The sequence below is a fragment of the Ursus maritimus genome, unplaced genomic scaffold (assembly GCF_017311325.1).
Source record: "Ursus maritimus isolate PB19 unplaced genomic scaffold, ASM1731132v1 scaffold_24, whole genome shotgun sequence".
NCBI classification, from domain to species: domain Eukaryota; kingdom Metazoa; phylum Chordata; class Mammalia; order Carnivora; family Ursidae; genus Ursus; species Ursus maritimus.
The window spans coordinates 25,758,119-25,774,842 of NW_024424897.1; the positions used below are offsets into that span (position 1 = coordinate 25,758,119).

General features: G+C 36.2%; 1 protein-coding gene across 4 annotated transcripts in view; it reads right to left on the reverse strand.

Moving 5' to 3' along the window:
* The window catches only part of SPAG9 (sperm associated antigen 9), a 135,411-nt gene that overhangs the window by 85,762 nt on the left and 32,925 nt on the right, over positions 1 to 16,724 (reverse strand). For all 4 annotated transcript variants that reach the window (XM_040640845.1, XM_040640843.1, XM_040640844.1 and 1 more), the window contains exon 2: positions 14,827 to 14,947. In XM_040640845.1, coding sequence (XP_040496779.1) covers positions 14,827 to 14,947 — 121 coding nt within the window. The remainder of the gene's footprint in view (positions 1 to 14,826; positions 14,948 to 16,724) is intronic.

The following is a 16,724-nucleotide window of genomic DNA, read 5'->3' on the forward strand; positions in this document are numbered from 1 at the left end:
AGAAAAAATGTATAGATGGTACTCCTTTTTGCTTCAAACAAAAAACCCTCCATTTTTATGGAAAGAACCTAGTCACAGATATGACTCATAGGTATCAAATTGCCAAGAAAAATACATACCCAACTTTATTAATCAGTAGGGAAATACATATTAAAACCAAAATGCAACAATCGTTGCATACCCATCAGAATAACTATAATGAGAAACACAATATACCAAGTTGTGGAAGAATATGGAGCAACTTGCCCTCTCATATGCTACTGGTGGGAGTAAAAACTGGTACACCCAATTGGAAAACTGTTGGGCAAGATTTAATAAAGTTGCATATTTACCAACCCTATGACAAAACAAGTTCATTGCTAGGAAATACATATAATGATAGTGTATTAGAGCTTATATTAAGATTAGCACCTGGCACACATGTGTTTTTCAAACACAACAAAGGTATTGTTAAAGGAATGCAGTGTATATGTGCTGACTGACATAGGATGGTGCCCAAAACTGAATGGAAGGATACTGAACATAGGTCATAAAGGTGAAGTCCTAATCCAATAGGACTGGTGTCCTTATAAGAGCTCTTTCTTCCCACATATGCACAGAGAGAAGAACATATAAAGACACAGAGAGAAGGCAGCTATCTGCAAGCCAAGGAGAGACACCTTTGAAGAAACCAAATCTGCCAGCACCTTGATCTTGGACTTCCAGCCTTCAGAACAGTGAGAAAATAAATTTCTATGGTATTTTGTCATGGCAACCCTAGCAGAGTAATACAGGAAACTACGGATTATTATTTATCATCTTGGAAAAAAGCTTAAAGCTTTTGTACAAGATGTTTATCAAGTGACTTGGACAGAGTTGGGCTTGTAGCTTATGGAAACAGGACCTCATTGATTTTATGGCAATTTGCTTATCAATGTTGGTTTGTATGGCTTTGCTGCTAGGTACTACTTAGCAAGACTGTGGGAAAGGAGATATAAGACCCTAATATACCACAATTACCAAAGATTTCCTCTACTTACCTAAATGAACATGACCTTTGTTCAAACTGGCTTAGCTTCATCTATAAAAATTCCTTAAAAGTTCTATTAATTACTTTGCTCCCCTTAAGCATTCTGGATTATTCTTATCTATAATTCCTTAAGCCTCCACCCACAGCTTTCTAAACCCATTAGAGTTTCTGCTTAATTTATTTCCATTTGACATATTTTTTTTTTCCTCAAAAATGACATTTGAAGGGGCGCCTGGGTGGCTCAGTCATTAAGCGTCTGCCTTCAGCTCAGGGCATGATCCTGAGTCCTGGGATCGAGCCCCACATCGGGCTCCTCCGCTGGGAGCCTGTTTCTTCCTCTCCCACTCCCCCTGCTTGTGTTCCCTCTCTCGCTGGTTGTCTTTCTGTCAAATAAATAAAATCTTAAAAAAAAAAATGACATTTGAAAACCCATTTTCTAACTATCTCTTTCAAGATATATTTACTAATCTCAGAGAAATGATCTATATTTCTATTTTTCTTAGCATACATCCCACAAAAAGGTCATTTAGCACATACAAACTACATATGGTTACATATGACTTGCCCTTTACCCTGTTTATTTTTATTAATCAACTTTATTTTTTTTATTGCAGTTTTAGGTTCACAGCAAAACTGAACAGAAAGTACATTGTGCTCATATACCCTTCCCCACACACACCTACAACCTCCTCCAACAGCTACATCCTGCAGAAGAGTGGCACATTTGTTACAATCAAAGAACCTACACTGACATCAGTATCACCCAAAGCCTACAGTGTACATTAGGATTCACTCCTGGTGCTGAATATTCTACAGATTTGGACAAATATATAATGACACGTATCCACCATTATAGTTTTCATACGGAATAGTTTTACTGCCTTAAAAATCCTGTGCTCCACTTATTCATTCCTCTCCCTTAACCTTGGCAACCACTGATCTTTTTACTGTCTCCATAGTTTTGCCTTTTCCAGAATCCCCATAGCGCTGGAATCACGTGGTATGTAGCCTTTACACTTTGGCTTCTTTCGCTTTGTAATATGCATTTGGGGTTCCTCTGTGTCTTTTCATGGCTTGATAGCTCATTTATTTTTAGCACCAAATAATATTACATTGTAGAGATGTGCCACAGTTTATTCCTATCTATTATTTTCCTAGGAGCAACGATCTTAAAATTATAAGCCTAAATGTTTACCATCTCTTCTAAACACAAAAGTTAATTTTCTTAATCCACAAAAAGTGGTACTGTACGATATTTCCAGTGAGTATTGCTGCATATTACAGACTTGTATTCTGACAGATGATTTCCACCTTTCCACTGTTTTCTTTTTTTTTTTAATTGAGAAAGTGAGAGCATGAGTGGAGGGGCAGGGAGAAGGAGGAGGGAGAAGCAGACTCCCCGCTGAGCAGGGAGCCCAACACCGGCTCGATCTCAGGACCCTGGGATCATGACCTTAGCCGCGGTAAGGTTAACCAACTGAGCCACTTGGGAGCCCCTTTCCACTATGTTCAATGCAAAATAAATGACAAGTATGCTTAACCCTGTCTTTGCTTTTTATATAAATATGTATTTTACCTGTTACACTATTTAAGACTACCAGTTTTATTTTTTCAGCAAAAGATCCAGACTACAAGCAGAACACATTCATCTCAAAATATAAATTGACAGCACTGATAGACTGCAATTTATTGCACCCTCTATTTTTTATTAGTCTGGTGCATCATTATTGTATTCTGATTTTATTTCTGATCTATAACCATGCTTTCTAAGACCCCAATAAAACCTTCAACCCCTTAAAAATAAATGACAGTCTTTAAGTTTTCACAAATACACCAACAGCCCTAACAATACTGGAAAATGGTCTGAGGTGGTATCATTCACAAAAAGACAAAACTGAAATCCACTCTTCTTCCACCTATTTAAGACCAAAATCTCTACAGTTAGACCATTTCCCATTCTATATGCCTCCAATACAAATATTCCCTTTCGGTTTTTTTTTTTTTTTAAGTATTTATTTAAGTAATCTTTACACCCAATGTGGGGCTCAAACTAACAATCCCACGATCAAGAGTCACATGCACTTCCATCTGAGACAGCCAAGGTGCCCCAAATATTCCCTTTAGTGCCACATGTTTTAAATCAAATTATAAAGGCTGGCAATTCAGAAAGAAATACCAATACAGAAAAGAAAACTGAAAATCTGAAAACTAATAAACAATCAGTAATATAACTTTGTGTAAGGTACTTCCCAGGACAATATGCTATTTTATAAAAGTGAGACATAACAGTTTTTTCCCACATTCATTTTCATTATTTTACACCACTAAAGAAGATAATTCTTAAAATTACTTTATAGTATGATAAAATTCACTAACCTGAGAATGTATCTCATGAGTGTACAAAATAAAATTTGGGACAAGAAATATTTTCTACCTTTACTAAAGCGCTCTATGATCAAGTCCAGAAGTCTTTCTAGAATAATACAGTGCATTTACACATAAAATCCGGGTGGCAAAAAATTTTTCTCCAAAATTTATAATGGATTCAACTCCTCATGCCCATTGCTAAGTTTCCAGGGGCAAGATAAGATTTGCAGCATATAAACACATGTATCTTGTTAGCAAAACCTAACCAATAAATTAGAAATTGACTTCCTTCTAAAAAGGAAGTTTTAACACCTTTATACTAATCACCTTCTTAAAATATTTTCTATTGCTTTGTTCATATGATCTTAGGGACTATTTTCAATAATCAACACTGGGTGTTCTCTCATAATTTATCAGTCATAGATACTAAAACATTCTATTCACCTCGAATTTTGTTTTGTTTTTTAAAATATTTAAGTTATCTCTACACACAACATGAGGCTCAAACTCAGGACCCTGAGATCAAGAGCTGCATGCTCTTCCGAATGAGGCAGCCAGGCACTCCTATCCACCTTGAATTTTATTTTTTTTTATTTTTATTTTATTTTTTTTAAAGATTTTATTTATTTATTTGACAGAGAGACAGCCAGCGAGAGAGGGAACACAAGCAGGGGGAGTGGGAGAAGGAGTAGCAGGCTCCCAGCAGAGGAGCCTGATGTGGGGCTCGATCCCAGAATGCCGGGATCACGCCCTGAGCTGAAGGCAGACGCTTAATGACTGCGCTACCCAGGCACCCCTCCACCTTTAATTTTAAAGTAAATGCAGACAAATTAGCTCATGGTTAAAATGTCTACATAAATTAGATTTAAACCTTTAGAAATGATAATCAGTTCCTCTAGCCTAAGTATTCTCCATTTTCATCTTCCTCTACACCCCAGTGTAAGAATAAATTAGAGCCTACTGACCTCAGTCTATTTACTTGAAGCCCTTAAATGATTTATTACTGCATCCCATCAAAATTAAACAGAAAACTTGTTATTTTGTATTGTCATATCCAGATGTATCATTGATAACTAACTATATAAATCAAAATAAGAACACTAAAATATATTACCTATTACTAGTAGACAACCACAGCATTACAAAGATGGTTCAAACACTAAGTTACTACTTTACCACTTATGAACTGGGAATTAAAAAAGCCAGGACACCCATGATATCCAAGGGATATCATCCCAAAGGGGTTGTTCATTATACTCAACTCTGCAAAACTACATGGGCTTTCAAATAGTTATAAATAAGTTAAAGTTCGGTTTTTTTCTCTGGTTCTCAGACCAGCAATATATAGGCAATAAAAGGCGGGGGGGAAGGAGGGGTACACAAAATGCCATACAATGTCCATACAATGGAATATTACTCAGCCCTAAAAAGGAACGCAGTACTGCTGATACATACTACAACAGGAAAGAACTTATGCTAAGTGAAAGAAGCCAGTCACAGAAGATCACATATTGTATGATTCCATTTATATGAAATGTCCAGGATAGACAAATCCGGAGAAACAGAAAATAGATCAGTGATTGCCAGGGACTAGGGGGAAGCAGGGAATGGGGAGTGACCGTTAACAGGTATGGGTTTCTATTTGGAGTGGTGAGAGTGATCTGGAATTAAGACTGTTGTGATGGTTGTACAACCTTGTGAATATACTAAAAAACCACTGATCTGTATACTCTAAAATGGTGGATTTTACAGTATATGAATTATATTTATTTTTTTATTTTAAGTAGGCTCTTGAACTCACGACCCTAAGATTAGGAGTCACAAGCTCTACCAGCTGAGCCAGCCAGATGCAATGTAAGTTATATATATTTTTAAAAGATGTCATTCAAAACCTATCCCTAATATAAGCATCAGAAAATTACACCTTAATTTAATAGTAACCTATCTTTTAAAGGAAGAGACATCAAATGGTAAGAGAACAAAAGAAAATCTCAATACTTAGTAAATGTTTGTTGAATAAATGAATATGCAGTGAAGAGTTTTAAAGTGATAATAGCCAGAGTAACCTTGAAGTTATTTAAAAATGAGATTATATAAGAGCACAAATTAGAAATGCTATCTTTTCATTCGAATTTGCCGTTTTTTCTTCCTCAGATAGTTCACAAGTCGGAACAACAGGCAGATGATCGCTAAGCTTTAGGTACATTCACTCCCTTGCCTCAACACTTGAGCAAAATCATGTAACATCTACTAAAGCTCTTAAGCTAAAGCAAAGACTAGCCAGATATTAACCAAGCAATTTCCTCTTTTTCTTAGACACATTGCTAGATGGCATACCGCAGCCTCTATAGTTCGTTTCTGATTGAGTTATGGCCACTGAAGTAGAGACAAAAGCTGTGTGTACCACTCCTAAGGCCTGGCCCAATAAAAACCTTCCACACACAACTGTCCACTCCCTTTCTCCTCCCCTCTACCTTAGCGTAGGTGAGTATGATGAACCTGGAGCCAGAAGTTGTAAAAAGCCTGCATCTCCAAAGGAGCTACCCACCTACTGGAAACATTCATTTTAATTTTTACATGAGCAAGAAATAACATATCACATTTGAGTCATTATATATGTATTTTGTGGCACGGCTGCTACCGCAACTAGAGTTACTTTAACTCATATATTAGCTTATAAACGCGCATTGAATCCTCTTAAAAGGCATTCTAAATCATCGAAGGCATGTTACCCCATGGTGATTTTAAACAGTTTATGAATTTGTTATTCTGGACGATTTTCTGAATGTTTTTCTGGCAATGATTTTCTTCAATATAAAACCTCCAGCAAGTACCTTGATAGAAACTATCTATAATTGTATTTCATGTTTCCTTTACCTCTACTGTGATTCAAAATATTAGTATTATCTTTTTAGGTGTGTAAGTTAACCACCAAAATCATGTAACAAATTCAGAACCTCTCACTTTTCTGAAAATACTTACAATACTCAGCACAACACAGATGTGGACTCCCGCTTTCTCAAGGCCTAAGTCACATGAGATAAAATAGTGTTTAACAGAGAAGTACTTTTAAATGCTGGGAAGAGCCATCTCTTCCAAGTCATGTATGCCACTAAGTAATCGGTAAAGGGAAAAGAAAAGGGAAGTTGAAGGGACAGGGAAAAGCAGGAAAGAAAGGCCCAACTGGACAAGGACAGCAGACATCCGCAAAAGCCTCAAGTACCAAAAAGTTAACCTATGCCTATTATTGTTGCACTATATGTAGAGTGTATTAAAAGATCATTTCTTGTTTAAGAGTTCCGATGTGAAACCAAATGTAAAAATGATCTGAGGAAAAATCCTAAAACTTTATCATTTTACTCATCAAACTTGCCACAACCTGAGATTAACTGGAAATAAACAAGATTCTGCTCATCCTTCCCTATACCAAAACAACAAATAAATGAATCTGCCATTCTTAAAAAAAAAAACTGCTAATATTCTGAAGAAAAAAAAAATCAAACAGATGAGGGCATCTAAAAAGAAAAGGGGGGGAGAGGGCAAGAGAAAAGAAGAATCAAAAGACTAATCCAAAATTTCCCCCTTTTAATAGCTAATAGAGATTATTCAGCCTCATATTAAATGCTCTTTCTGTCCATCTTTCCAAAGAGCAAGACGACATGATTAAGGCAGGAAGAGCCACCTGCTCGGCCTGCTCAAAATCAGAGCTTACCTCCTTAGATTGATGGCCTGTGCCAAGTTTGGAACACCTTCCATCTCTGTTGTCTTCTGCCCCATCAGACTGCTGATAGGCCTATGGGGGGAAGAAAGAGAAACACACCTGCTAGAATGCCGTGTCCAACTCATTATTTGCCTTCTCAAAAGGAATCATCAGTTCTTACTATTCATGGAAGGCAGATAATCCAATAGTTATTTGGCCTCAGAAGATTGGCATTGGTCTTTCAGAAGCCTCTCCTTGAACAATTGAGTATCCAAAGTCTCAACAGGTAAGCAAGAATCAAATGCTGACTTAACAGCAAACAAATCTCAGACAACCACATCGAAACAGTAATAAAAGCCTCTCCGCTGCCAACTAAGTCATGCACCATGTCTCTAAAGTTCAAAAGATTTTCAGACAGATAGATGTTATTAATCAACAACACAATGTGAAATGCTAAAGCATTCTCATGAATTGATGATCATATCCTGAAAACAGAGTAAGAATAACTTCAAAGAATCTCTGTGGTAGAGATCTGACCTAGTCTCTTGTCTTGAAGATGTTACCTAAGCCGTCCACATCAGAAAGTTGACTACTCTTCTACCTGAAGTCTCTATGTGGGGAGAGTCCATGCTTTCCCCAGTACACAGTCCTATGTATCACCTTCACGGTCAAGATATACTTCCCCATAATCAACCAAAATCAACAGATAACATTTTCTCTAATTTAATCTGCCAAAATTACAGAAAAACAACTTGACATCTTCTTTACCTATCCCTTTATATGCTGAAGTAATCAAATCATTCATTTTTATTCTGTTCTCTAAGCTAAACCACCATATCCCTTCACTCTTACTAATAAAATTAATTTTCTATGAAACTTTAGTTCTAGATAAAATTAATTATAAACTACAACCTTAAGGTTCTCAATAGACAACACTAGACTACAGAAATGAGAGAGTCCAAATACAGATAATGAGACATGAAACACATCTGAAGACCACATATAGTACCTAATGAAGCAGAATAAAATGTTAGTGTTTGCATAAATTATCTTGTGCTTAATTTTCAGCCTTCCCTCTAAAAATAAGCTCCAAAAAAAAAAGAAACCCTTGTATAAAGTTTATTAAATATACATGATGTTCTTAATATGGCAAAGAATTCAAGTTAAATGGACTAAAAAAGTAACCATTTTTTAAAATAACTTTCTATATAATGAATTTCGTTTTGTAATTTTTTTTTAAAGTAAGCTCTATGCTCAATGTGGGGCTTGAACTCACAACCTTGAGATGAAGGGTTGCACATTCTACCAACTAAGACAGCAAGGTGCCCCTCATTCTGTCCTTTTTTCTAAGTCAGGAGATATATGAAACTCCTAAAGTTGCCTTATTAAAAATATGCTTTCAACAAAAATACAGATCATCAGTTTTCTACTTTAATCACTCTAAAAATAATGTAGAAGGGTCTATTGACAAGAAAACATTAAAATGGAAAAAGTGACCTACTGCAATATTATTCAATTTTTCAGAATATTAATATTTATTGCCAATCACAAAGCACAGTAAAGGGGCTGATAAAGCATTTTATCGACCTGAAGGTATTTTTTTTAAGTGACTGGAAAAACAGTGTCAGAAAATATTTAGGCCCAACTATTAACTTTGGCATGAGTCTATCTATACCTGGTACCTTAAAAATGGTTTATTTTTCCTCTTTGTTGCGAACATTTCAATTCATCACTAACAGACAGACCTTGCTTATAAATGATCCCCAAAATGGAGGTCTGCTCTAATCCCTTTATTTCTTTAAAATAAAATTTTTAAAAATGTTAACGATTATACTACCTCCCTGTGCTTTCCATCTAGCAATATGCTCATTCTTATGACCAAGAAATCAGAAGTGTTTTCCTTCCAAAAATAATACATGTTTCAAGGTAAAGACTTCAAGTTATTTTATTAGACTAAGATCTTCATAGCAAATTTAAAAAGCAAATGAATGTTATATGGGGGATGGAAAGAGCAAAAGGTCAGAATAAATCTCTACTACAATGTCATCAGCTGTCAAAATCATTTTTCCATTTAATTTAAAAAAGGAATTTTCATTCAAAGGAAGGAAGACCAGATTCAGAAGAGCCCTTAAGTAGCTTAAAATCATTGCCATCATCTCCACAATTCAAGGGAAAAGTTACCTGTTATAAATTCAAAGAGCTTGAGGGAAATAGTTTTCCTAAGAATCAAATAATAAATGTTTCTATATCAGCTCCATGTGCTAATACTTTGCAAATAATGATTCAAATTCATAAGTTATGACAAACAAAATGAAATATGCTACTAAACCATACTTCTCTAATTCTGTTCACATTAAAAATGACCAAACACTATTATAAACCAAGAACCACTAAAATATTCATCTTCCTTGCCCTACTTCCTTAAATACATTCTAAGAAAATTATCAAAATATAGAGAAATCTATAGGTTTGAAAAAATATTCACTGCAATATGATTCACTACACTGGAAAAAATGTCCAACTAACCAACAGAAGTTTGTTTTTTTTAATTTACCTATATTTATTCTTACGTAATTCATTCCTTCATTCTATAAAGGATTTGGGATGATAGCTTATCAGAATGTAACAATTCATTATATATGTATAAAATACAGATCAAGAAGACAACAATTTAAATATGCCAACCGGTAAGGTCCAAACCAGTCCGTAAGCTTGCACTTCTAAATTCGTTCTGAGTTTCAAGTAGCCAAGGTAAAAAAACAAACTGGCCATTAAATAATTCTCATTAGAATAAAGGAGAAAACGCACCCCAGAGAAAATGCACCCCAGAGAAAATAAGAACTGATAATAGCTGGCATAGCTTCTAGATGGTATGTATAGGCAGACATTAAAAAAAAAAAGATTATAAAAGAGAAATAGTGTTAAAGAAAATATACAAAATTATATGTACACTCTAACTGCAGTGATATAAAAACATAGTATATATGGAAAAAGACTAGAAGGTCATACACAACCTTCTCCCCCACAATACTGATTTGTTTGGCTGCAATGACCATACTATATTCTTTTGTACTACAAACATATTCTTCTGTACCAAGCTAAATGCTAGGCATAGAGTAGTATAATATTTTTAATTGTATTAAAATGTCTTTATTTATTTGACTCATTTAAGATAGTATTTGGCTTACAAGAGAGAAATACTCAATATACAAAAGAACTAATGAATATATTTTGTGACAAAGACCCATTACTGCCACATCATGAATAGCAAGGTTGATTACAGACTCCTTCCATAGTTGTCAAGAACCAACAGGACTTTCTCAATCCACAATTTTGTTTTTCCACTCCATGTATGTTTCTGATTCTGCCTTAAGGCTCACAAGATATTAACAACAAAGAAGAGCTATTGTTACTCCTAGATAAGAGATCACATAATACGGCATTTTTAAAAGTCCTTTATTCATGTTGGAAAAAAAAAAATCCTACATAGTTCAAATTTTGAAAAGAGAGCAACTAGAAACCTCCGAAATCAAACATGACCACAAAACTGTTAACAAAATTTTTATGGACTCAACTTCTCAATATTGTGAAATCATATCACAACGTGATGTTTCCAAACTATCAAAAGCTATAAACTATGTCCTTAATTCAGTTCCTATTTCTTGACGTTTTCTTGCTTCTCAAATAGCAAGTTAACTACAACCAAAATTTCCCTTTTTAACATAGGAAGTCGTCTTCAAAGCAGAACTTAGACTTTTACTGTGGCTACTTTTTAAAGAGGATATGTGCCCTAAAACATACCAATTGGAATTGACAGACAGTCTTTAAAATTAAAGACTCTAACCTATGAATATAAACATGGAAACTGGACAAGATACTGTTATCACACTGCACTCAAAAAATGGCACTAAACAGAAAAAATTGCACCCATCCCTCCTATGTTATAAATATCATTATCGGTAATTTTCATGGCCTAAAAGAAGTGTTTATTTAAAAACAGATGTCAGGAACACCAAAAAGCATTCGAAACATTTTAAAAGTTTAAGACAATGAAAATAAAAATAGATGTCACATTACAGTAACTTTAACAAAAAATCACAATATATTCTTTTTTAAAAACCTATTAGAATTTAAATTAAATAGTCCAGATATTCTGTTGCTTATCATATAAAAAAGAATCCACATACTCTGACATAACCTATTTACATTTCTTTTCATCTTTTAAAAAACATATTCCCAGTCCTGGTTTTCCAAAAGGATAAGGCATTGGTGATACCTCCTACCTCCACCTTTTTTAAAAATAGGGAGCTTTGACTCATATTAAGAGATTTGAGGGAGGGAAAACTAAGAAGGTAAAATGAAAAAATAGTCAAACATTTCTCCCCCGCACACATTTTTTTCACATGTTTAAATGTGGTAAAATAAAGACTTGAAGAAAATTTTAAGATAGTTAGATTTCACATTATACCCAGTTAAGGGTTAAAGAAAAACAGAAGGAAGAGAGTGGAAAGCAATTAGATGGAAGACTGAAAAAGACTAAGGCATCAAAGGAAAAGGGAGTAAGTTCCAGAGCATTAATGCAAGAAGACTCTCTACGGCCTCAGCTCTTCGACCAAGCGATTCAGTGTTAGAGTTTTGTGCGTCTGAATGGTCAATTTTGAATAACCACAGTTTTAAGTTTTTTAACTGTTATTTAGACACCAAGATTTATTTCAAAATAGGATGGCAAACTCCCAGGGAGAGAAATTCTTGGTGGGATATTATATTAAAAACAAAAATAAAGTTTTCAGATTAAATTTAGCTCAAAGACCATACCTACTTGAAGAATTTCCTCATCTCTTGCCTAGAGAATTAGAAATCATTTTTAAATGGTATTTTATTTTTTTAAAATTACTTTAAATTAAGATAGAAAACACTAGTAATCAGTACTTTTGAGAGAGAAATGAGAGGACAGATACCACAAAGAGTAACAATTCCAAAAAGCTGGATATATGACTCACTAGTCTGGGTAGCAAATCTTAATTAAAAGCCTACTTTATTTTGTTTACGTTTACCAGAAAGGAACAGGAAGCAGGTTTTTTAAATTTTAGTAATAAAAGGGATAAAGTGTATGTGAAAAAATAAAAATAGCAATTCATTCCATTTAGTGACTTTTGTGGAAAAAGTAGCAGTATCTCCTTTGAAGATTTTGTTTGTTTATTTATTTATTTAAGAGAGAGGCAGCATGAGCAGGGGGAGGGGCAGAAGGAAATAGAGAATCTCAAGCAGACTCCTCACTGAGTGTGGAGCCCAATTCAGGGCTCGATCTCACACCCCTGAAATCATGACCTGAGCCAAAATCAAGAGTTGGACGCTTCTGGGTGCCTGGGTGGCTTAGTCAGTTAAGCGTCTGCCTTTGGCTCAGGTCATGATCCTGGAGTCCCGGGACTGAACCCCGCATTGGGCTCCCCGCTTAGGAGGGAGTCTGCTTCTCCCGCTGCCCCTCCCCCCACTCGTGTTCTCAATCTCTCTCTCAAATAAATAAAATCTTAAAAAAAAAAAAAAAAGTCAGACACTTAACCAACTGAGCCACCCAAGGTGCCCCAACAGTATCTCCTTTGAATGTGAGAAAGATGGTTTCAGGTAAATTTGTCCTATAATATCTCCCTTATCACTGAAACAGATTACTTCGTGTATAAAAGGATTCTAGCCAAGAAGTTCCCTTCTAAGTTAAAAGAAAATGTCCTTATCCAAAACTTGGTACTCTTCAGGAATCAAAAGGAAAATACAACAAAGTAAAACAATGAGGTTGGTTCTGCGAACTGTGCCTTTAGTGTCTGGTTCTAAAATACTATACAATCTCTGATATGAAAACACAATCTAGTTAGAATTAAAATATTATCTCCAATAGCTATTTTTCTTCTTTGAATAGAGAATGCTCAACTCTTGAAATGTACCAAAAGCTAGCAAATGCCACAAGACTGTTTCTCTAGGTGAGTGGTACTCACAGCACTGTGACTCCAGTAGTGTATTTGTTAGTGTTTGCACTGTGCAGTCCATCATCCAGCTCTCTAAGATCTTAAATTTCTATAGCAGAATCACAGAAATCATTCGATATATTCAATGTGAACAAAGGAAGGCTAGAGCACTCTAAGTATCTACAAACTTAAAAGTACAAAGACAGGATATGTGGCTCATTCTGTTTCACTGTAGTTGGCTTCTGTTACCAAACATCCACTGGCTCCCTTCCATGACATCTGCTTAATAGCTATGTGAACTTTCCTTGAATTCTATAATGCTTGAACTCCAGATTCCCAGTGATTCGAGCGTTAGCTCTATTAGGCCATTCCAGAGTACCCGAGGGAGAAGTCAGTTATCATACACTCAGCCTGGTAGTGAGTGAAGGTTATCAACCATGAATTCCTATCTTTAACAGCAGGTGTCACTATGTAGCCTTAATGGTTGATGCAGGACGCTTGCTGGTCACCTCCTGCTCCCAAGGATTCTGAAAGTTTACAGACAGTGCTGTGGGGGAAAACTGAAGAGCTCTCAGCCAGCCCAAATCAAACACGAAAACAGGCTATGAAGTTTCTCCCCATTTATTTTCTAATTTTGACTTAATTAGGTCCAATTCATTAGCCAAAAAGAGAAATCATCCTTGGAGTTTGAAACAACAGTTATTTTTAAATTAAGAATAAGATGAAATTTTATTAAAAATGAAATAATTCTGAAAAATGATATTCTGTTACCCTACACTCCTGCAGTTTTCCACTAGAAAAGAATGAAAAAGAGAATTCAGTAATTTTTTTTTTTAAGTAAACTCTGTGCCCAACATAGGGCTTGAACTTACAAACCCGAGATCGAGTCACATACTCTACCAACTGAGCCAGCCAGGTGTCCCAGGAATTCAGTAATTTTTTTTTTTAAAGATTTTATTTATTTATTGACAGAGAGAGAGCCAGCCAGTGAGGGAGGGAACACAAGCAGGGAGAGTGGGAGAGGAAGAAGCAGGCTCCCAGCGGAGGAGCCCGACATGGGGCTCGATTCCAGGATCCCGGGATCACGCCCTGAGCCGAAGGCAGACGCTCAACGACTGAGCCACCCAGGCGCCCCTTGGTAATTTTTTTTATACGTATTTCAGAGCTAGAGTTTTTGTCACATTTGTAAATTTCAAAGCAATACAGAAAGCAAAGGAACTGTGTGTAGTGGATCAAAATCAGAAGAAACGATCCACATGTATACACCCCAGAATCCTGCATAATGGATACAGTATAATGTTAACCACAAAAGCTGAGAGCTAAACTGACGAAGAGTCTTTTTCTTTTTTTTTTTTTTTTAAGATTTTTTATTTATTTATTTGTCTGTGAGAGAGGGAGAGAGAGGGGGATGGGGTGGGGGGGAGTGCACAAGCAGGGGGAGGGAAAAGCAGGCTCCCCGTCAAACAAGGAGCCTAACTCGGGACTTGATCCCAGGACCCCGGGACCATGACCCAAGCCAAAGGCAGACGCCTAACTGACTGAGTCACCCAGGCATCCCTGAAGAAAAGAGTCTTAAAGGTATCTTGGATTTAGTTATTTCTGCAGACATCGGAACCACAAGAAAACGTGAACAAAAAAGAACTGAACCTAGCTTCCAGGTCTCACTCTTCAGTCTGGGGTGGTGACAATTCCAAGCATGTATGTGGAAGCCCAGTCAAATGTCAAGATGAGTCACTGTGCTATTAGAGCCCACTCTTTAATGTGTACTTATGAGGAGAAGTATTTTTACTTACTCTGGTCAGCATAGTTTTTTGCTTTGAGTTCAAGTTGTCTTGTTTGAGATTCTAAAGATTCCACTCGGGTCTGTAAATCCTTTTTTTCCTGTTCTTGAGAGTCTTCAAATTCAATGAATTTCTAATAGAAAAGAAAAGTATTATTTTTATTAGAAAAATGAAAAAAAAATTTTTTAAGATTTTATTTATTTGACAGAGAGAGATACAGCGAGAGAGGGAACACAAGCAGGCAGAGTGGGAGAGGGAGAAGCAGGCTTCCCGCTGAGCAGGGATCCCAATGTGGGGCTTGATCCCAGGACCCTGGGATCATGACCTGAGCCGAAGGCAGATGCTTAACGACTGAGCCACCCAGGCACCCCGAAAAATGAAAATTTTTTAACATTATCAATGTTATCAACATTATCAACTCCTGTGTTTCCTGGTATCAAGAATCACAAGTAGGCATTAACTACTCAGAAGGATCTAAGAATCAGGAACTTATGTTGACTTTTTAGTTTCTCTATAAAACCTTCCAAATATAGAATGAAAAACATGACCAAATAGTTTTTGAAGTGTTTCACTTCATATAATAGGCATTCCAAAGAAAATACAAGCAACCTATTCCAAATATATGAATCCTTTAACTAGCATATTTGCATATTCATCTGAGTTGAAGACAGTTTTTTTACATAATGCAGAACATGTACAACAAATGAAGAACTAAAGAAGGATGACGTGTCAATAAATATTTGTTCAACAATTATTTGGTTAATAAACAGTCTTTTAGATTACCTGAACTATGGAGTTCTACTTCCTGAGAAAAAGAGCACTTACTAGAAGTAACTCCACCAATCAAATTCAATTTACTAAAACTGTTTTTGTCAAGAAGATTATTATTATTACTAAATCTGGGGCGCCTGGGTGGCTCAGTCATTAAGTGTCTGCCTTCAGCTCAGGGTGTGATCCCAGAGTCCTGGGATCGAGCCCCACATCGGGCTCCCTGCTCCGCAGGGATCCTGCTTCTTCCTCTCCCACTCCCCCTGCTTATGTTCCCTCTCCTGCTGTCTCTCTGTCAAATAAATAAATAAATAAATTTTTTAAAAAAGATTATTATTAAATCTAATCATTAAGTCTCAGTCCTCATCTTAATTATTCTATCAGCATCATCAGACATCTGATCACTCACTCCTTAAACACTTTTTTTTTTTTTAATGTGGCTTCCAGGACTTTGTTTTCATTCTACGTTACTGGCTGCCTCTTAGTCTTCTTTGCTGGTTCTTCCTCTTCTCCCCAATTTCTTCACATTCACAAGCTCAGTACTTGGACAATTTTCTCCCGTCATTGTTTACTCTTATTCCCTGGTGATCTCATCCAGTTTAATGGCTTTAAATACTAACTATATGCTGACAACCTCCAAATTTCTAGTCCAGTCTCTAGCCTAGACCTGAATTCCGTATTTGTATGTCCAACTGCCTACTGGACAACTTTGCTGATTTGAATGTCTAATAAGCATCTTAACCTTCACATGTCAAAGCTTGCTCCTCCTGGTCTTACCTTGCTCATTTAATTACTGTGGTCAGTTGCTCAGGCTCAAAACTTGAGTCAGCTTTGATTCTTCTCTTTCTCTAACACCTCATATCCAATCTATTAGCAAATCTACCTTCAGATCCAACCACTTTTCATCATCTCCACCACCATCCTGGTCTGTGCCAACATTATCTACTGCCTGGATTAATGCAACAACAACAGCCCCCTAACTAATCTCCTAACTTCCACCCTTCCCCCTATAATGCATTCTCAATACGGTAGTTAGAGTGACCCTTTAAAAAGTCAGATGGGGCACCTGGCTAGCTCAGTCAGTAGAACAAGAGACTCTAGATCTTGGAATCATGAGTTCAAGCCCAATGCTGGGTGTAGAG